Consider the following 22489-nt stretch of genomic DNA (forward strand, 5'->3'; position numbering starts at 1 on the left):
GTACACTGCAGGCCGTTCAGCTTGTCTGAATGTTTCAGCTGCAAGAAAATACTTCTTCCCCCTCGTGTCCCACCCCTTTGAATGCAACCACCTCCCCCCTCTGCTTCTGCGCAGAGACACGATGTCTTAGTGTGAGCTGCCTCACACAATGCAGTGTATGGAGAACAAGACGTTGCCATGACCGATTCCAGCCGATTTGACAGGGAGCTGTACTTTTAAAAGGCAATCCAGATCATGAACTCAGGGGTTCACCTCTTTCCCCTGTTCTTCAGGGTAATGTTACCACAATTTTCTTTTGGCAACCATCCAGCCTCTGGAAGGGCTACAGGGAAGTGCCAAAACCAAGCTGTAAGAGGCAAGTGGCACACACAGTCTTCTGCACAGTTCTTTGGTTTCTCCAGCGGCATATTGTCTCCAGAATGAAGACCTGTTACTGCTGGAAAAGCCTGCGTGGAAGTCCTGTCTCAAATGACTGCTTGTGTGTTAGGCTAGGCAACAGTTTTAGAGAGGAAATTCACAGACATGTTTAAAAACACTTTATTAAAAATATAATTTAAAGACTTCATTAGAAAATAGAGTAGCCTCTGTACAGGGATGCTTTAAAAGTCCGTGTAAGTTGACTAGGTACAAAAAAATAATGCTCTCCTGTTGGCGTGAGCATGAATGGGGAGAGACCAAACTGGGAGGCTCTTGACCCAAGCAAATTTCAGCAGCGGTGAGGAAGTGGCAGGGCAAGAGCAGAGGTGCTAAGGGGGTACAATCCCCCAGCTTCACCAGATGTTTTGCTAGCAAGGACTACAGGACTCGAAGTCTCTGCCGAAGTGAGAGATCATCGGCGCTCTCATTCCTTTTTGTCTTGCAAATCAAAGCTGTGATGGGTTTTAAAACTGCTTAATTGGCTCAGTTTCAATGTTAGTAGCAAAGCAGTTAAATTGCAGTGAGTACTGGACTACAGATAATATTCCCATGTCTTCTCGGTGGGAAGTAGCTGTGATACTACTGCACTGGAAAGGTGATAATAGGCTGGATTACTGAGGTGTGTTTTACCCTAAGATATGTCAGAAGTGAAGGTAATTGGAGGCTTAATAACTTGGTGAGTCTGTCTTTCTGCTAGCAAAACATGATGGAGCGTGGCCCGGGGCACTGCTGAAGGCTGCCCTGAAGCCTAATAGGGAAGCAAGAGCTGCTCCCCTGTCTCCAGCCAGTGCCATTCTTGGTTGCTTTTTGTGGAATCTCAGCTCAGTCAGGCTAGCTAGAAATAACTACAGATCTTGCTAAAGCCAGCATCCAGTCTAGTTAGTCTGTCTGGTCCTGAAATGTGAGCTGCAGATGGTGTCTGGTGCCCGTAAGCGCTTCCCCAGTGACAACTCTGCAGTTGGGGTGTTATTTCTGACACTAGAACCAATGCACCCAGGAACTGGTAGCTGAGGTAAGGGAGTTAATGTTAATGAAAGTAGAAAACTTCAGCAATTTATGTAGATTGAATATGACTACCAAAAAAACCCAATGTAACCCCTTCCAAATGGACATAAATACTGTGCCCCCTCCCCCCAAACTTTAGGCCTACTCCCTTTCTCCATTCACATTCAGCAGTACTGTAACGCTGCCTACACGGTGCTGTGCCACTTCTGTGGCTTGAGTAAGCAGCTCTGATGAGAAACTGGTAGTCGTTCCTGAACTAGGGGATTTAACATAAATTCCGCTTGGAGGAGGAAGGGGGGGGAGCAGGGCACGGAGCTGGCTCTATACATAAGTAACTTGTCTTCCAGATGCATGATTAAGTGCTTGCGGTTATGATCTGGTAACTTTGGAATACTTTTTTCATTAAGCTCTGATACAGCTGTGGTCCTTAGTGTACAATTTCTGAAGGAAAACACATGTCTGGCTCTAGTCAGCTTCCTCAGACCATCATTAAAATGCAAGTGAAGGCTGAGATTACAACAAGTCGATGGCTTTATTGGACAGATTAGTGGGTAAGAACGTAGACTTAAAACCTATCTGGCCTTGTTTGAAAGGGTGTGTGTGGATGGCCTTGTTTTCATTTGTTTTTTTAATAGCTTGTGCTCAAATACTTGTTATGGTGTTTACAGAGGGATTTTATTTGTTTGTGTACTAGGAATACTATGGGCTGTGTGCGAGGTAAAAACTAATGTGCAAAGGGGAGGACCCTGCTAGTGCCTTGCTCTGGTTTGGCTTCACTTTCAGAAACACACGCAATACTGTCTGTGCCCATAGGCTCATAAGCTTTCAGAAAATGGAGTTGTTGAGGATCATGGGAACTTGCCCCTTTGTATTTGAGAAGAGCTTTGGGGGTTTTGAGGTTGGTTTTTTTTTTTCTTAACTGTTTGATTCTCTTGGCCATTTTGAGCAGGGCAAGGTTATGGTAACTGCAAAAGACCATTTGCATCCAGGTGCATGAGTTCAGGTCTCTCCTCCAGAAGTTTTCTCTCTGTGATAGTTCTTAAGTAGTCCTACAGTTTCCTCCTTGTGATCTTAAGGGAACACTAGAGACCAGTTGTGGTAAATAGGGAGTTGGAGCATGTCCTTAGGCTATGGGAGAAAAGTATTCTGCTAATGTCTGATAGAGCTGCATCACTTCTCAGCAGTCCTGTTGTTCGCCTGGCCAGGCTGAGCTCATGGCTACAAGTGAAGTCTTCTGATGATGTATTCTTTGCATTTGGAAGAAAGTTATAAAGCTTCCAAAAACAACAGCTCTTCCACTGCAATCCCCACCTGCCTTCCCAAACGACTTACCTTCTGCAGGCATTGAGGAGGGAGAATTGGCACAGATTGGGACTCCTGCTGCCACAGGGAAAGGTGCCCCCAGGGAGCTAAGCTGAAGCATGTCCATCCCAGGAGCAGGGAATTCACATCGCCCCATGGGAGGCTTATTCTCAAAGTCACCAGTTTGCAGGGTTGAAGGAAGCTTTGGCGCAGTTACTCTGAGCTTGTGGGGTCCTTTGCATCCCCAAGGCAGAGAGTACCAGGGCAGCAGACTTGTGCTATGATGCGCTGATTTCATCTGCCACCTTTGGGAAAAGTAGGGCTTTTTTGGTTGGGAAAACCAGGAGGGGGAGTGTGGAGTTTTGCTCTCTTCCCTTTCCAAATCCACCCTTTAGGCCTGGATGCTTAGGATTTTAAAATCCTGACCCTATAGACACTTATTGTAGACCTCATAACCCAAATAGTTACTTATTTCACATTGCTGAGCCCCAGTAATAATAAGCGTATTGTGGCAACAGCCTGACAGAAACCAATTCTACTCTTAACTGAGACTCTCCAGCAGGAATGGAAGATACAGCTGGGTCATTTCACAGTATTCCCAGTAGTTTTGGACCAATTTTCCTTTCCCACTTTGTATTGTCTTGTTCTGAATAGCTGATGTGCTCAAGAAATGTTTTCCCATCTATCACATAAGTAATGGAGGGTGTAGCTCTACACAAGGCTGGCTGACCTGTCCTTGTATTGCCTGAAGGTTACTTGCAGTCTATTGGAATCAGGTGTAATCACAAGTTTTGCCCGTACTCTAGCAGGCATCCTGATGGGAACAGGCAATATTGGCATGTCCAAGCCAAAGCACGTTCTGAACTTAGTTATCTCCTGTAGTTTTGTGAGTTGTGATGGCATTTCATGCTAATAACCAGCTGACTTCCCTAGCTTCCTTTTATCAGAGTAAGCAGCGATGCATCTTCCTTCCTTGGAAATCCCCTGCACAACATTCAATGCAAATTGAACTTTCTTTTCTTTATGTCCTCTTCCCAGCAGGCCGCTCCTGACCTCCTATAGGGGGGAGAGAAGAGGAAATGGAGTGAATGGGGCAGAGGCCTGAGGTCTTGGCATTGCCAGTTGTGAAAATGTAGGATGTGTATGTGGGGTCAGGTTGAGAAAGTGAGATTTAAGCAAGAAGGAGGTTAGCTAGAAGCAAAATACAGGTTATTCCAGGAGAGCTACAGAAGCAATCTCCTTCTCACCAAAAGGAGAAGACAAAAAGATCCAAGCGAGGCCACTCACCTCACTGAAATGTTCCTCAAACAGGATACTGTCACCTTCAGTATGCATGATGGGAGCTGAAATGGCATGTTCCAAGTCATAGCCAAACCACAGCTTGTTTATAATTGCCTGCAATGAAACAAATCCCACACTGACTGACTGGAGATACTGAATAAGAACCTGGGTGGGTCACATGCTGCCATCCTCTGCACTGGTGTTAAGCTAGACCAGCTTACCGTACATCTTGCCTGCAGGATGGTGCAAACCTGGATGGTAAGAGAGGCTGCACTGAGTCAGACTAGAAGTCCTAGTAGCCTAGTCTCCTCTCCTCATGGTGACCAATACCAGATGCTCAGGGCAAGTATAAGAACAGGGTGAGCACATAATGATACTTCCCAGAATGCTTTCCCTGAGCCAAAGTGTTGTCCTTGAGTTCAGTAGCTACTGCTGGATCTTATACCTTTCTATTGACAGTTGTTCTTTCTGTTTTCAGGTCAGGTCCTAGCATGGACTCCTTCCCATGCTTCTCTCCAGTTGAAGAAAGATGAAGAAAAAGAAGTCCTCTTTTTCCTCTTGTGGCCTTATCTGTTTTTATTTCTTGATTGCTGAACAAGATATTTGTTACGACTTCATGCTTCAGCAAGCTCTTTTTCGTTAAGATTTGTTACTCTGTGTATATGTGTGGTGGTGGTTTTCTGGTTTTCTTATTCTTTCCATCATGTAACTTATCAGTTTATTTTTGGGGCCCCAAGGTTTTGGGCAATACCTCTCTTCCTAATAACTTCCTTAACTTGCTATTTGATTATTCTATCTTCTTCCCTTTCAGAAAAGAATTGAGAGAGGCAGCTGGCACTTGCCACAGAAATGCTAGAGGTAAGAAGGTGAGGATAGACTGAGTCTGCAGCAGGCCCTCTTCACTGCTGCCTCCACATAGCAGTACTAGCAGCAGCAATGTCATTCCTTTTGTTCAGGACAGTGTGTGCTCCCCTCGCTCAACGGAAGGCGTTACTGTGCGGTACCTGTTCACTCACCATAGCAGTAGCACTGATAATCCAGGCCCCGCCCGCTCCTCCGATCACCAACATGTCTCCTGTCTTGGAGATGAGAATGGAAGGCACCATTCCTGAAGGAGGCTTCTCTCCTAGAGCAGAGGCAGAGAGTATTATTCCTCCCATGTGGCTGTTAAGGGGGTTGGAGGGGCACACAAGTTTATCTACCTCACCCTTCTTGCATTCCCCATGGAAAACCAAGCTGCTGCTGATTCCTCAAGAAGCTCAAGTCTTCCAGAAAACTAGCTTCTTTGTGCTGAGACCCCGTCTCGCAAGAAACTGGACCTTTATGGCACAGGCTAAATAGGAAGCATCTCTTGGTGCAGGGCATCCTACAAGCGTTCAGGACTTGCTGCAGCTCATTCAACCCAGCCGAGGAACCATTAGCAGCAATCCTGCCATCGCAGTACGGATGTCCTCTCTCATGTTGCCCAAGGGAGATCGCATCAGGGATAGCTTATTTCACAAAGCAATGTCTCTGCATCAACACTGCTGTGTTACAGAACTCAGTGTAAGCCTATAGCTTTACTGATTTGATTGTGCATGCAAGTATGTACTTTTTCACAGATGAGCCTAAAAAGTCAGCAAGCTTGTCTTAGCAGTAGTTTCTTCACTTCTCCCTTCCCCATTCCTGATCAATCAATGATCAGCTTCAGCTTTTTTTTTTTTTTGAATTTTCTGATTTCCCTGGCCAGAAACCAAAACTCCCATGTTTCCATGCAAGGGCATATGTGAGTAGACATGACACACTACAGAGCTTTATCCTCTCTTAGTCTGAAACAAACTTGCTCTCATCCAGACCTAGGACAGGAAAGAGTACCTGCAGTTTACATATAGTCCCTGCCCAGTTGTACATGGCCTGCATATCCATCTTCTGGCCTTGTGTCTTATTTTGAGGGTGAGAATGCTCACCTGGTTTAATGCTTCTATTTGCTATGCAGAAATCAGCGAGTTCGTTATTTAAGATGATCCCGGTTTGGTTAGAATACACAAAGGAGCCAAACCTGCAGGGGGAAAAGAAGTAGCCTTTCAGTGACCAGTGCTCTCCTGTTGTGGATGACATTAACTGAACATGGCACCCTGTGGGTTACCTCTGTCTTCTCCCAGCCTGCAACTGCCCCAGCCAGGGTGTCCAAAAGGTGTTTGTGCTGCTGTGCTGGAGCCAGAGATAAGTTCCCTGTTAGTAGTGGGAGTGGGGATTTGCCCAACTTGCGGGAACTCAGCAGAGCTCAGCAAGTTGTTACATCTTCGTGAATTGTGATGTTCCTGTGGGCTGATGCTCAAAAACCTTTGCTGTCACATGAAAAAGGCATTCACAAGTAAAAGACTGCCTAAAACTGCGAAGCCCAAGGGTTTTGCATTTCTCATAAACAGCCCTTGCATATACCCTGTGAACCTGATACATGGCCTGTGTGACTCAATTACCAACCCCTTGGCTACTCACGGGTAGTTGATGGTGCTGGTGGCGGACACGGCACTGCCATCTGCAGCGAGCACAGAGATGTGGCTTGTGCCCTTACTTTTGTATTTGTGGTTGTAGATGGACTCCAGCAAGTTGTAATGGTTGAGTGGATGGTTACCATGGTCATCTATTCGGCTTCTGGCAAGCTCAGCAATCTTGTCAGACAGCATGATCCCCACAGTCACCTGCAATCACAACAAGAACACTAAGCTTGTGTCACTAAAGCACAGGCATGTCTGTCTTTGGGCACAAGGAAGGCTGGGGGGATTCACCCCAATAGTCAGAGGTTGGGAGCCTGCACTCGCAGCATTAAAACCCAGCCTGAATCCCCAGGCCACTCTCATCACAGAAGATGAAACAAGCTCAGTACTGAGGCGCATTGGCATGAGCACGTGCACATCCTTTATCAGGCAAGTGACTGCCAGCCTGCAGTTGAACAGAAACTGCAGACAAAGTAAATGGCCTAATCCTGCCTTTGTCTTGGCCAACTGAGCAGCATTGCTCTTGACTAAGTTCTAAGTATTTTCTTTCCTTCCGTGGCTGCAAAGCAGGAGGGTGTCAGAGCATCGCTTGGTACTGTAGCATTGTGCTGTCAGGCAGGATAGTCTGAGCAATAGGTAGCCTGCTCGAGGGCTTAGCACATAGGCTAAAATGAGTTGGTGACAATGCAGGTTTCTTCAAAAAAAAGCAGGAAATGGACTTCCCTGCTCCCTCTCTGTCAAGCAGCAGTGTAGAAGAAGCTGCCAGTACTGTCGATGTCTGTGGCTGCCCTTATGCACCATGCCAGCTCACCTGAGCATCGGAGAAGGCTGGGTCACTCATATGGGGTTTTAGCATATTGCCAAACTTCAGGGCCTCTGCAATGCGATGGTAGGTGTCCACCTTCTCCTTGGGTGTTGCCAGTGACGCTTCATGGAGTTTATACTCTACAGAGCAGGATGAAATAATTTTGTTAATAGACCCAAGGCAATGTTTTTTCAAGAATTTAAAAAAAAAGTTGACCCTTCTTTTCCCATCTCAGTTCTTATCAAGTTTCCCTCATGCTTTAGCAGGATGTGGGCACAGAAACAATCAAGTACTAATTTCCTCTGGGACTTCAATTCCTCTTGAAGCCTTGGGAAAATCGTGTATCCTTTAGCCTTTGCAGCAGCTATGGTGATGCTGACACAGTGTAAGAATGAGCCAGATCATCGTCCTGCTGCATAGCGTGGTCACACTGCTGCTTTGGGGCCCATTTTGGCTCGCCAACTCCATTTCTCCCCATTACTTTTCTACTGCTCTAGGGCAACATTCTTTGCAAACTTCTTGCTGCCCCTTTTCCCTTAGGAATTTACCTTCCAATATCTTGAGGATGAACATGAGCACAGCACCTCCCATGGGCGGTCCAGGAGAAAACACTGTGGTATGATTGTTCAGGGTAATGTTCAGAGCTGAGGACACCTCTGCTTTGTATGCCTGAAGGTCCTCCAGTGAGATATTGGACCCTTCAACAGAAAACCAGATGGGTAGCTGGCATTAGCACATTAACATCTATTAGGTGGTTAAGTATAATACTATATTAGTATACAGGCCATCCCTGTATACTCCAAATTTCTTCCACCAAGCACAGCAATGTGCCCTCATCTACCACCAAACCCCAGGACATCACAAAGCCTGAAGGAGTTGGAGAGGCCAGTGCTTGAGCGCTATGGGTGAATGCCAGAGCAGTCGGTGGCTCTCAGCCCTGCTTCTGGGCCTGAGTTATAAGAACGGGGGAAAGGTGGCCCCTTCCCGTGCCAGGTACCACCCCAAGTGGCAAGCAAATGGCATGTATTGGCTTTCCCCTGGTATCGACACACTGTTGGACAATTGCTAGGAAAAGGCCTGTCTATTAGTATTAACTATAGCTGTTACCTACCAGCCTTCCTAATGTCCTCCACCAGGGCCTTTCCGATGTGTCCCTCATAAAATGCTGCAGCTCCATTTTCCGCTACAGCTCTCAGTGTTTGCTGCAGCGCTGGCCACCTGAAGGTCTCTCCACGCTTCAGAAACCTTTGACCGTCACATATCAGTGGGCTGTTAAAGAAGAACATCCATCAGTTTACAGCATGTGCTGTGTTCCCAGGGCCAGTCTCGTTTTCCTTCCCAAAGCTGATTTGGTTTATGCATGTTGTATACTTTCCAAGCCAGTGCTACACTGCAGTCTATATGGAGAAAAGTTCTTCTCAGCCGATTGCTACCCATAGCACCAGGCACTCTTTCCCTAGACAAAGTTTCCTCCACGGGACCTAACGCTGTGACCCTGGCTCAGGTCAGTGGGGCTTCTCCAAATGAGTGTTTGCTGTAGGGCCCTGCTCTCAGAAGATGATTTCCACACAGATGGAGGCAGGCCACGTACAGCCAGCTCCTCCTCATGAGCAGATGTGCTTCGCAGACAGTTTTTCTGTGCCAAGTCACTCAAGATTACAAAAAAAAAAAAGTTGTTGACAGAAAAGTTTTTTAAAAAACCACTTCTGTTATTCCTTCCCTCTCCATAGCAAGTATTGCCTGAGCAGAAGCTGCAGCAGCAGCCTGCACTCCATGTCAGCATGTCAGAGGAAGGGTCTGAAGCTGAGGGAACAGTGGTCCTCACACTGCAATTTAATTCATGGCTCTTACCACAGGCTTTTTCCTGGACTGGAGAAGGCTGAGTGATGGATGATTTTGTCCATAACTGAGGAAATGACAAGTGGCTCTGAAAGGAGCTTGATGGTTGGTTCAAACAGGGCTTTCCATGGTAAGCGGCCATATCGCTTATGGGCTTCTTCATACCCACGAAGTTCTCCTGGTACAGCAATCCAGCGGGAACCTGAAGAGCAGAACAGCAGTGTCACACCCAGTAAGTCATTGGCCTGGGGGTTTTACCTCTCTGAAAGTACCCAAACAGAAGTGTGGATTTGTACAGGCAGGACTAAGGCTTCTAAAAGCAGGCTTGTGCGTTTGTTTCCTTTTTCTGTTCATATATTTCTTCCACCACCTAATAGAAGGGGTGTAGAGAAGCTGGAACCTGACTCAGAGGTGCACAGTGAAAGCACAAGAGGCAACAGGCACATGTTGCAGCAAGGGAGGTGGCAGCTGGACATAAGAGAAAAAGCAGTCATGCGGAGCCTGGTCAAACACTAGAACAAGTGAAGCTGTGAAACTCTTCATCCTTGGAGAAGTTAAAAAATGTGACAGAACAAGGCCCTGAGCAGCCTGAGCATCACTCTGACATCACTCTGCTTTGAGCAGGAGTTGGAGCAGAGACCTCTAACTGTCCCTTCCAATCATAGTTGTTCCTGATTCCTTTTCAGGCTCTTCTTCCAAGGATAAGAACATCTCCTCCAGGAACTAGGACATGCCCCAAAAGAAAATGTGCTAGGGAAGGAAAATGAATGCAGCAAGAAGTGTGGCGAGATCCAAGATATGCTGCTAAAGCAAGAGTGCCTGTTGCCAAACCAGTAACAGCAAATGGACGTGGAGCCTCCTTGGATGGGAGCGAGGTGGTAGTTGAGCTAAGCTGGAGCCCAGCAACTCAACCCCTGATGCTGCCACGTTGCTTCCCCAGTGTAAGGACATGGGCAAGTGCATGACATTGATTTCTTTCATTTCCAGAAAGTCTGAGCAGCTATTGACCTTATTGTTCTCTGTAAGAACAGCTGGGAAATGAATGCTTTGGGAAATGTGGTCTTGAAATGCAGACTTCCTATGAAGAGAAATTAGGCAGTGATTTCTCCTCATGCTCTGCTCCCCACCCCCTCGCTGGTCAGGTTGCCAGTGTTACTATGAAAGAGGAATTTTATGGGCCTAGTATTTTTTCTTACTTTTGCAAAAATCAATCCAGGAAGAGTGCAAGCAATTAAACAGAACTTCAGATAAAGTCAGCAAGGTCCTCAGTTCCCCCACCCTGAGCTTTGTGTGCTGCACGCCAGGAGGGCACACAGCCTTCATGGCCCCATCTATGTCCTTACCAATGCGGAAAACATCAGTACAGCCAGACAACAAATTGTGCGGAAACGCTCGTGGGACTGTCTCGCGGGCATTGATCACCTCGACTGTTCCTGGAAAGGAGAAGGGGGAAATGCATAACATTGTCTTCCTGAAGCAGGTGAACATCACACTTCAGCCAGCTGTGAGCACCACACAGGCTGCTAGCCCAGAGCCCACGGCACCATGCTGAACTGCCCTGAAGCCTTTTGCCAGATGTGTCAAGCACATGTGCAGGATCAGGCTGCAGTTAGCACACAGTCATTTGCTCCCACCCTTTTATTTAAGAGCAAACCGAGCAGTGTCTACCTAGAGGCAACAAAGGTACAGAGACAAGGCCAGGGCCTGTCTCCAGTCAGTTAAGGTCCCCCCCAGGGCTCCTGGGCCTGGGACGTGGGCTGGGACATGCTGCTTCACATCTGATTTGCAGGTTCCTGCACTTCCTCTACAGGTGGGACATGTCAGAGACATAACACGAGCCGCCTGCTCCTTCGTGGGCCATTTTCCAAGTGATGGTGAGGCATGTCCATCATGTTTGTAAGCAGGACAATGATACTGAAAGACCCTCTATGTATCAGAAAGCTTGAAAGGGAAAAAAAAAAATCCCACAACAAAAAACCAAAAACCACTTGTATACATTCGTATTTCAAGTCTAGCCTATTATTTCACCTCCTTCTCTGGCTATCTTTTCCTGTCACAGTCCACAAAGCCAGCTGTGTTGCAGGAGCCCATAGTGCAACCTAGTGTACCAAGCACCTGAGCCGTGCACGGCCATGCGTGGCTCTGTGCAGCAGGATAATTCAGGTAGCAAAAGAGGGTTGTTGATAGGAGACAAAGTTACATGGCTCTGCCAAAAGAGAAAAAAGAAAAATATAGGTGTTTTGCCAAATTATGCTATTGCATAAAATACACCCAAGCATTTCCAGACTTGTGACTCTGTGAGACTACTTGGCAGGGTTTTTAAAACTACAATATTGTTATTGTGTTCATTGTTGATTTTACTATTTAGATCTGTAAGCTCAAGGGGCTTTTGGGAGCCAAGGCAATTAAAAAAAAAACTTTAAAACATAAAAGCAAGAACACAACACTAGGGGTTAAGCCAAACACAGAAGGGCTTCCCAGGAGGCCTTGAGCATCGCTAGATTTAGCTTTCTGAAGGGAAGATGTATCTACTGGGACAGGAAGTCTCACGCCCACTTTGGGGAGTCCTACCCACGCCAGTGAGGGCAGCGTGAGATGCAGCCCCATGTCGGCAGGCACTGCCTGAGCTGCTGGTGCAGGATGAGCCCCTGAAGTCCCAGCCCAAGGGCTCAGCTGAGCCAGTGACAGCCACATGTTGCTGCACTCACTGCCAGCACACGCACCTCACCCCGCTCCCATCTGCCTCCATGGCAGCCCAGCGGCAGCTCAGCGAGCACCACTCACACCTTGCTGCACTGTCAGCTATGTGACTTAGAAATATAATTTGGGATTGCTTTGGAGGGGGAAGGAAAGGCAAAGTCAGTTCATTTTCAATCCAAAGCTCCTTCCCCCAACAAGTTCTTGCTGTGAAAAGATGCGCTCCCTGTAACAGATGCTTTGGGTTAAGAACAAAAACATGGTTTGTGATCAGAGGATGCAGCATTATATTCAAAAAACTGCTCTGGGAGAACATGAAGGATTCTGACTTCTCCATGGCAGCTGGGTGTCTGCAGGGAGACAGGGCACCATGGGGAAGCCAGGGCTGGCCCATACCTGTGCTGGCATTATAGATGGTAAATATGACCCCACCGCCCAGGCCCGAACTCTGAGGGTTCATCACTGAGGTGCAGATCAAGCCAGCAATGGCAGCATCTACAGCTGTGCCTCCACTTTTCAGGATGTCCCTGTAGTGGAAATGAAGGAAAAAAGGCAATGTTAAAATCCAGGGATCACGGAATGGAGGAGTTACATGAAAATGTCTCCCTGGCGCACTTGCAAGGCAGCCCCAGCTTGACGAGAGCAGCTAGCAGTTGGAGAAAGCTATTGGCAGCAGTGTGGGGTGTGAGAGCGCAGAAAGGTGCCTTCCTTTGTGAGAGTGAGAAAGAAAAATTAGTGTGAAAGAAGGGAGAATCTTCAGGATGAAAGAGCAGCCAGCGGCCAGACCTGTGTGAGGCTGCTCTTCCTCTGGGACAGAAAGAACTGCAGCCACTCACAAATGCTGTTGACAAAACTGGACAGTGAGGAGCTCCCAGACATGGAAGAGGATGCTCTCGGTGGAGGAGAGAGCCTTCCACATGCTAGGAACCAAGCAACTGATTTCTAGCTCCCCACCTACCATTCCCAATAAAAAGGCATATGTTGGTCAACAGGACAGGGGCACTGAAGCAGGCACGATGGGTCCATGTGAAGCAAACTTCTAAGACTTAATATGTCAATTAGCACAAAATTCAGGTCTTGCTTCATTGATCCTACAATGTGCCTTCCTGGGCTTATGTGATATTAGTGCAAAAATCCCACCCCCTCCCTGTATCCCCAAAGGCAAAACGAACAAACAAACAGGAAAAAACGCATCAACTCTTTTTACCTGGGCATAGCCACACCAAAGAACACACAGGCATTAAGGCAGCCTCATGCCGTTGACAGCAATGAGTTTCTGCTAGAGAAACGTGTCTCAACAAATGTTTCCTTCAAGCACAGCTGTAAAAAAAACCAACCTTCCCTGGAAATGCGGTGGGGTGGGGTTTCCTTGCACAGCCTGCCAGTAGCCAGCACTGGTATTTGCTAGGAAGGTTTCTGACTGACTGGGTATTGCTTAGATAAGGAAAGCCAGAGGGGAAAGTGGAATAGTTCATGACTTGGAGTACAATTGCTCCCAGAGGCTGCAACAGGAACACAGAGCACGTACAGGGACCACTGTTTATTTTACATCCATTGATGTGGCTGGGACCTGCTGGGGCTGGGAACAGGATGCAGCCAGCAGGCACTCTGATTGTGGCTTTCCTTTGTTTCTGTAAGTACCTTTGGAACCACTGCCTGTAAAGAATGGCATGTGGACAAGTGGGGAGAAAAGAAATCTTGGGGAACCACCAGGCTTTCTGTTTGGGGTCTGCACGGCTTGTAGCCTCCTAGCAGCAAGCTGCTCCCCGGCTGTAGCTCTGAAAATGGAGACTGAGACTCCTTCAGCAGGGTAAGACTCTCACCACACAAATGTCCCTAGGTGGTGTTTTTCTGAAACTGAAGCTTTTGAATTGCTAACAATAGAAGGGAAGGACATGGGGGCTTCATGAGAAACTGAGTTACCCCTGCAGAAGGCCCAGGAAGCATGTTAGAAAGCTGGAGAAGCACCACTACACTGGGCTAGGACAGTGCTCCTCAGAGCCCCTGAATTATGGGCTATGAGGCAGCACATGTACAAAGCCTGGTGCCAGGGAAAACCATGGTTCTGAGATAATTTGCAGTGAAAAACAGCTTTAAAAAGAAACTTTGAGATTGTATGATATTCATTTCAATGCAATGCATTAAGAAATCAGACACATTTCTGTCATTTTCCCAAAACCTGAAAAGCATGAGATCCTCACGCAACTTCCCAGCCACAATCACAGTTGTGTAAGTGGTTGCACATCTTGCACTACTTCTTGTCCAGGGACCCTCCCGCCACTCTCCTTCTGAAGCCAGTGCCGTACACCCCTCACGATGTCCCCAGAAACACTTGTGCCTGGAGGAGCACTCCCTGATGAAGATGCTCATGCTTTCTTGTGTCATATGGTGATGGTCCCCTACCTGCTCCAAAAGGTGAGCTGTTCCCCCTCACCGCTGATCTGCACCAAGCCAGCATGCTGCGCACTGGAACGGCATTAACTTAGCATGCTCTAAAGGGAGACCACAGTAAATCAATTTATTACATTAGTATTTGTACACCTAGATGGCCTGTTTCTGGATGATGCTAAGATCTTTTGGTGTTCCCAAGTACTTGTTTATAAAAGCAACGTTGTGGGCTAAATACCCTTTAACTACTGCAAATGTAGCACCATATGCACAAAGCATACAAACCTGGGAGTTTCTTAGCATGACCTTATCCACGCTCCCTCCCTCCAACACTACCAGTTAGCCATAGAGCCAGGATAACACAAACCATGTAAACTCCAGTTTGTAGCTGTGCCCTTGGCTCCCACTGAGGTCAGGGAGGACAAATGAGGTCTCAGTCTCAGCAGAAAAGGTGTATCTGCCTGCTAAAGAGAGCAGCAAACTTCTCCAGGGAGCTGAGACCTGGACTGTTACTGCTATTGGCAAAAGGGACACAGATTTCCTGAGAGCATCAAGGAACAAGTGGGAGGAAGACATTCACTGGCCAGTGGAGAGGACTTCAGCAGTGCTGCCAGGATGGACATATCCTGCCTGACATGGCTGAGGCAAATCAAGTGCTTATTTATGGGCACTGATTACTCCAGCCTGCCAGTCCACCCAATAGTTTTCAGATGGGTCATGCCCAAGACACTGACATTGTGCATGCCTCAGGAAGGCAGGAAAACCAGAGATAGTCTTTATTGTTCCTGTTCTGTGCCTAGCACAGTGACACCCTGATTCTTGGCTGCCAATCCTTGCTGTTAACACAATATAGAGCAAAAATAACACCAGGAGCCAACACAGGGACACCATTTCACAGAAAAGCAAAGCATGTTTTACTTTGTCCTTGGTCACTACCCTCGTTAATCACATTTTGCAATATAAAAAAGATGACAAGAAAAACAGAATTTCCAGATAATCCAAAAGTGCTTTCCATTCCTGTCTACTGTGTCTATATTGGTGGCAACTGTCACTGTCACCTCTGGTGGCAAATACCACATCTAACAACACGTAGTCAAACCTGTTTCTTGCTCAAGGGAAGGAGGGCTTTCCAGTTGCCTGCTGCCTCTCAGGGGGACAGGGGTTAGGGGGAAAGGGAGCTGAGATTTCACCCCAAGAGTAGGCATTATCTTGGCTCTTCCCAGCCTGGCAGGAAGCACTCCCAGCTCCAAGTCTCACAAACACATCTTGGAGGGCTCGCACAGCACACTGATGTTCTTTCCCTGGCTCTGTGGGGGTGCATGTGCCTGCCAAGTTTTTCACTTGAACCGCAGCACAAGGGGAGTCCCATGACACTGGATAGGCACGGTGGTAGCTAAGGAGAAGCAAGCCTTACAGTCAGGCTTTTAGCTCAAGCTCAGAAACAACTGAACTTAGCAAGGGTAAAACCAAATCCTGATCAGGGTTATTAATGAGATTTCTTTTGAGCTGCTTTGCTTTTTTACCCCCGAGACCTGATACGTGTCCCCCATCATCAGTGCAGGGTCCAGGGCTCACAGCCATTCTGTGCTACCTGCAGACTGGCCCCCAGTCTTAACGGCTTTCCCTCCAGCCTCTCTGGAGACTGCAACACAACAAAAAACACTCTCTGAGCTAGCTCTTGGTGTACCACTCTCAGCTCCCCATGCCTGGCTCACCCGCTTTCAGCCAGAGCCCTGCCACTTCCTTGGAAGTTATGCCTGGGGAAATTAGGGTCATTACATCTTTCTCGTCTAGCTAGACTGGCAAAGTACACCCTGTTCCATTAGGTTGCTCCCTTTATAATTATAATGCAAAATCCTGGAGAGACACCTGACCCCTCAATCAAAGTGTGGTACCTTACCAGGTCTCTCTAGAGATATTGTAGTGCTACAGCTGACAAGATCTGATAACAACATGTTTTGTTCTATATCCTTCCTGCCACTTAGTTTCAGCTTTAGGGTTTGGCCACTAATGGAGTTTCCTTAAAGTCAGGAGGAGAAGAGGATGTTAACAACCAAGTCCGGCTCCAACAGCAGCAAAACAGGGATTCACCCTCCCAGGAAGGGTGAATGATGGCACTTTGCTCACACAATCCTCACAGCAAAGGTGGGATGTTCTGGGCTGCAGACCAAGTCTGCTGTTCTGCCCTGGGCTAGAAGGAGCCCTGAGGCCATTTTAAATACACTGGAAATGCTAAGGTATTAAATTATATTGATTTTTTTTTTTTCTGCTAAAGAAAGCTGGTGGCTGGGAGGAGACACCCATTATATAGGAGCTGCCTGCTTAAGATTTATGAAGAGCAAAAGCAACAGCTGTTTCTGTAAAAAAAGAGTCAGTTGCCAAATTTAAGACTGTTAAAATCCAAGAAGGGAAGGCAAATCCTTTGGGATATAAACATTCTTCAGAAATGCTGCTGGACCATCACTGAAAAGGATTTTTGCAGCAGATTCTCTGCCTAGAACTGAGCTTCCCAGGACTGCAGACATTTTCTGACCATGAAATTCTCACCCTCCCCACCACCCTGTCCCCGACACGGGTGATCGTTTCAGAAAAAGCCAGTTCCCAGGGTTTATGCTAGGCTACACTGGAGAAATGGGATCAGAGATGGCTGCTGGGCCAGGTCAGGTCAGCTCACATTGCTGCAGCGAATCCCATCACTGGGAATGAGCACTCTTCCTAAATCTCTCCCTGGCCTTATGCTGGCTCTTGCTTCTGCCATTTGGGAAACAAATGGATGCAGAGCAGTGGATGGCAGAGCTCAAACAGCACATTGGTAGGGAATATAAAGCTTTTTGCATGGCTGATGGAAAAAGCCTCTTCCATTGCCAGGAGGGAACAAGTGGCTCAGAGCTGGAGGTGAAGGTGGGTTTGGGTACCACTCACTGCCAGGGCAATCACCTCCTGTCTCCTCATGGCTTCCTGACATGAGGACAAATTACTGAGGTGGACCTTGGTACCAAATCCACATCCTTGGGTTAAAAACTGCTCTGACTCTCCTTTTAGCCACCCATCCCTCTTCATCAAAGTGTTGCACTTCATTCAGGGACAAGTTTTCTCCCAGCACAGGGCCCCTGTCTGGACCTGACAGCTGCACAATATTGCTTTCCATCCCCGATCTCCAGCAGTAAAACCATTTGGAGCAAAAGACCCGACCTCATTCACCACTGAGAATTGGGCACTGATGGCTAAGAGCAAGTCTAGCACAGGACCTGCCAACAAGGATGATGACATGCTGGAGGCTTGCTGAGATTGGTCACTTTCTGCAGGGAGCCAAAGTCTTGCATAAAGATTTCAGAAGGTCCAACCTTACACAGCCCCAGAATATACAAACACCGTCTCCAGAGTTGGAAAACCCAAGCCTGAAGATAACAGCTGAGCACAACTGAAGAGCAGCAAACAGGGGCTGTGAGTCTGTCCCCCATCTCCTGCTTGTACTAATGAGTTACAGAGCTACACAGTTCCTTCACTGACCCTTCCTTCACAGCTGAAATATCAGTGAGGGAAGCAAAAGGGCCCTGAGGTGTTTTCCCCAACCCCCTTGTTAAATGCCAAGATTGCTTTTCAGGCAAGAGGTTCGGTTCAGTTATTCTCAATAAGTTCAACTAAAAGTTCTATCAGGAGCACACAAAGACTCTGTCTTAAACAGCAGCATCTTAAACCAACACAGTATCATGTAATGCCCCAGGAATTTCATTACTGCTAGTGACAACTCACAGAGCATGTGGTTTCTTTTTTTTTTTAAAGGAAACAAGATTTTTTAATTAAAGAATAAAATTTATAAGTAGGTCAGAGATTAGGTGGTGCTTTTAGCTTCCAAGACTTTAGGCGCAGGACCAGTGCGAGTTGTTTCATGCCCATCCTGCACTGGAGGTTCTCTGAGCATCCCCCGCATGGGTTCCCGGGAGCCGGGGGAGTGGATTTGCAGGATGAAAGGGATGGCTGCGGGGGCCAGGCCAGGGTCCCAGCAGAGAGAGGGTCTGCAGGGTTAGTGGGGGAGAGCAGGGACAAACAGGCACTGTTGAATGTCTCTGTGGCGTGCCTTTAGGGACTGGTTGCAATGATTCCTGCTCTTACCAGTGGGGCAGGCAGGCAAGCTGACAGGTTCAATTACAACATGTGGTTTTCATTTGACTGTAGCTTTGCCATACCCAAGCCACCAAGCCTAATTTTTTTTTCCCCGTGGTGCTGTGGAGGTCACTCTTTTCCTTTTTGTCTGTTTCCACTAGAAGCATTCCGCAATTACCAAAAAATTAGAGTGAGGAAATTTGTTGTTTTTGCCTTATTTTACTCATTTTAAACTCCTCTAGAAAATTTCTTAGGACGCTCTGCAGTGTGCAAGCACAAAGCCAGAGCTGTAGTCTGCCTCCAGTTCAAAAAATTCACTCTAATTTGGCCAAGTTGTTTGCTTTGGGGAAAAAAAAAAAACACAATACTGATCATTAAAATTTTTGATCATACTGATTATATGACACTTGTTTATTTTTATATATATAAAAATACATATGTGTGTGGTCATCAGTGAACTAACCAGTTTTGGTAGATTAATTCTCCTGTGATTTCTATGCAGTGATAGCAGAAATGAGCCTGTTCCAACCCTGAGCTGCAGAGGCTAAGCACAGCTTCATCGAAAAAACTGCATCTGGTAACAGCCATGGCTTTGGGGCATGGAAAAAACAAGGAAATTATTATCGTTAGTACTCAGTGCTCCCCAGGCTGGACCACAAGCAAGAAGAGTGGCCACGTCCTGCCTCAAACACAGAGGAGATGGTAGAGGAGTGAGGTGGCTGAGCTGTGAAGGCAGGATCAGAGCAGAAGAAAGCCCATAAGGTTGACCAATTTGGGAGCAGGGGGATGGTGGTGGTGTGTTGGTAGGATGAGAAGACCAGAAGTAGTGACTGCACAGGCTCAAACTCCAGCTCAGGGAGATTGGTACATGTGGGAAGGAACAGTCACAGAGCTGGGGGTGAGGCAGCGATTAGGCAGAAGAGAGAAAGCAGCAGCATGGGTAGCAAAGGGCCCAGCAGGGACTCGGGAGGAGCAGCACAGCCCCCAGCTCTTGTGCTATTGGGAATCTCGCCATTCATGATTGCTCACCTAACTCCTCAACTCTACAATAGTCCAAGTCCAAATAGCCGGTGTAAAAATATGCAAATGTTTGCGTAAGTGCAGAAAAAGAGGGAAGCTCTAAATACAGTACTTAGTAAGAAAAAGAAAAAACGAAGATTAATTATTTCTTCTTGTTTCCTCTCTCCTAAGTCTATTGATTTTGGGAGTTTAATTATTTTTGAACAGCAGAAGTCAACAGCATTGCTATAATCTCAGCCAGTTGACTGGCTGGGCAGTGTCTGGGAAGGAGTTAGGGTTGTACATCAAGGGATGCTTGGCTTTGCCCAACTCTCTCTTTGTTGTTGAAGTTAAGTAGCAAATGAAGTGTCAGCTCATCAGGCTCTACTGGCTTCGACTACTCTGAGAAATAGGGTTTTATTGCTACTGCTGTGACAAAATTTCTATGTGATGCTAAAATTTTGTTCAGCAAAGATTAGGCAGGAGGCTGCTGTGTGCTCCTCAGCTCCTGGTGCTCCCATCAAGACCTCTGGGTCAGGCTCGAGGAAGCCCTCACCCTGCACAGTCACACAGGAGGTCAGCGCAAGATGTACCCCGAGCAGCGCAGGTTGCTCTGAAAGGCAGAGACCCTGGTCAAAGTGACTCTGATGCGGCGTCCACACAGTATAATTGCCAAGCTAGACTTCCTTATTTATACCGGTGAGATAACATCATTTTCTCACTTCCCAGACTGCTATGAGAATTAATTTAGTGGTGACTATCATGTGCTAACAGCCAAGAGCTAAAATGTGACATACAGGTATAACAGCACAAAAATGTCTGGGAGAAAATGAACAAGATCACAGGCAGTACAGAGCATGCAGTAAGCTTCCCCCAAAGAAAAAGTGTTCCTTCCTTGCAAGCTACCACTGTGGGCCAATGGGGACAAAGAGAGAAATAGAACAATGACAGAGAAAAGGGCAAACATTATACAAAGCTTCTGATCACAAGCTCTGTTGCAGATGAACATTTTTATAAACAGTTTTATTATCTATTGCAAGAACATGAGCAGATAGCTCAAGCTGGGAGAACAACAGAGGAGTTTGGTTCATTCAAAGTATAAGGACAGCACGGAATGAGCACAAAGGTTTCCAAGAATGGCTGGAGGCAAAGGATACCAGGAAAAGCAGCAGACAGCATGCAGCAATAGGGGAGTAGAGCTAACCACCAGGCAGAGAGTGAATGGTGTAGAGCCAAGGTGAAGGAGGAGAATAGTCTTGGCTGGGGAGATCCAGGGGGCTTGGCAGGGCTGGAGGAGAGAGCTGATACATTTGGAACAGCAGGACCTGATGTGCAGATGCCCCAGGCTGGGGAAAAGGGGGAAAAATGTGTGATGGGAAGTTGGAGCAAGGGTAGAATTTTGTGGGGATCATTGGCAAACTATTTGTAGGAAATCTAAGGTGGTCTGTCAGACTGGAGGGACATCACAGACCTTGTCAGCCAGTGCACTGGAGTCACAGCTACAGCAGTGGTTGAGGCTATGGAAGCAGGTGGAGCTTTTGCCAAGAGATGGGAAGGAAACAGATGACAGCCCAGCAGCAGTAGCCAGCTAGCCAAAGCTTCTCAGTTGTCAACCTGATCACAGATTTCTGTGGCTCTCTCTTCAGTGCCTTCCAGCTGATTCTACATGACTTCAAGTTAAAAATTACAATAGCCACAAAACAAGTGCTGTGGTTTTCCCAGCAGATTGTTTGGGTAATCCAATAATGTATTTTCCTCTATTTCCATTAATACTGATTTAAAAGATAGTTTTTCTACCCTCTGAAGAACTAACCTGTGGCTTAGTGTAAATAAAAAAACCCATCTCATTCCTTGACATATGTGCAGCCACAGTACATTTTCTCCAACTACTCACAAATGCTCTGTCAGCACATCATTGCAAGAACCACATGTGCGACACAGCAAGCATAGTGTAATGGCACCATGTCTTATCTCACTCCTCCAGCACACAGGTAGAGCACATTGCTCCAGCATCCATTGCTGGAGCATCCAGCATCCCATGTAGCTTGTGAAGGTCCATCCTTCTACTTCCATGTATACAAGCATTTAAGAATTAAAGTAACAGTAGTAGTAAAATAATAACATGAGTCAAAATGTTTGAGAGAGAAATTGTTACCCAAACTGAAGTGTTACAACCTGGGCAGCTAGAGAATTTTTTAAACCTACAGCTTTCCTTCCAAGTGATGTAAGTATGTCTTTTGTACTTACACTGTCTTGACTGAATTTCAATTAAATCTGCTCTTTGCTTTACAATACAGAGTGTCTTTCTTGATAGCAGACGTACCTGCTGCAGGCTTCAGTCCAGAAACACACACCCTAAAGGCTGGGATGCCCAGTCCCCATTACCCTCTCAGCCTGCCTGCCTTCCTTGCCTCTGCTGAAGCCCAGCTGCAGCTCTCTGCTAGCTCCTCTCACTTCTTCTTTAATTTATTCCTAAGTCACTTATCTGACAGACTTACCACCATAAAGTAAGCAGTTAATGTTCCTACTTCCCCACTTAAAAACGACCTTGCATTTCTATACTATAAATATTTGTACCTTCCAAAAGGCCAAGGATTTGCAGAGCTGCAAATTTTTGTGACATTGGATAATGAAAATAAGCATCAATCGCAGAGGCAGGGCTCCATCTGCTCTCCGAGCTGCTCCACTGCCAATGGAGGGCACCCAGAGAGCAGCATTGCTGCTCAGCCCCAGAAGTGGGGACGGGGCAGAAACCCAGCTCACTCCCATAGTTAGTACATGTACCTGTCTGTCAGTCGGCGTCCACGACATACATGACATATAACCTGAAAAACCGAGAGGTCCATACACATACCGGCCGATGACAGAGCAGGTCTCCGTGTCAGCAGCCACGGCACCATGCAGGTAGCGCTGAGGACCGCACTTGGGTTGAGTCAGGATGATCACGAGTGCAACAACCACCGCCAGCACTCCTAGGGTCAGCAGCACCAGACAACAGATCTTCCCCGTAGACATGTCTATTCCTATGCTGCCGGAGGCAGCCGGGAGGCTTTTACTCCTTTTGTGAAGGCGCCTGCTTTGCTCAGGGTGGAAGTAGAGGATCCCAGCAGTTTTGGGAGGGAGGTCTCACTGAACCGGGCTCTGCTCCCTGCGACTGAGAATTACATTCTTTTTA

General features: G+C 47.0%; 1 protein-coding gene across 2 annotated transcripts; it reads right to left on the reverse strand.

The window, feature by feature from the left end:
* Positions 1-530: 530 nt before the first annotated feature.
* On the reverse strand, positions 531-22443 carry GGT5 (gamma-glutamyltransferase 5). 2 transcript variants are annotated; one of them, XM_009820523.2, is made up of 12 exons: positions 22169-22443; positions 12220-12350; positions 10470-10559; positions 9139-9328; positions 8399-8556; positions 7836-7985; positions 7294-7427; positions 6484-6686; positions 5952-6043; positions 5022-5131; positions 4012-4119; positions 531-3780 (listed from the first exon to the last, which is right to left on the reverse strand). In XM_009820523.2, the coding sequence occupies exons 1-12, from the start codon at positions 22327-22329 to the stop codon at positions 3634-3636; spliced, it is 1674 nt and encodes a 557-aa protein (XP_009818825.1). In that variant the 5' UTR covers positions 22330-22443; the 3' UTR covers positions 531-3633. The 2 variants fall into 2 exon arrangements, with proteins under 2 accessions (XP_009818825.1, XP_059683710.1); XM_059827727.1 differs by lacking the exon at positions 12220-12350 and having other exon boundaries at positions 22169-22247.
* Positions 22444-22489: the final 46 nt, after the last annotated feature.

Source organism: Gavia stellata, chromosome 21 (assembly GCF_030936135.1).
Source record: "Gavia stellata isolate bGavSte3 chromosome 21, bGavSte3.hap2, whole genome shotgun sequence".
In the NCBI taxonomy this organism is placed as follows: Eukaryota; Metazoa; Chordata; class Aves; order Gaviiformes; family Gaviidae; genus Gavia; species Gavia stellata.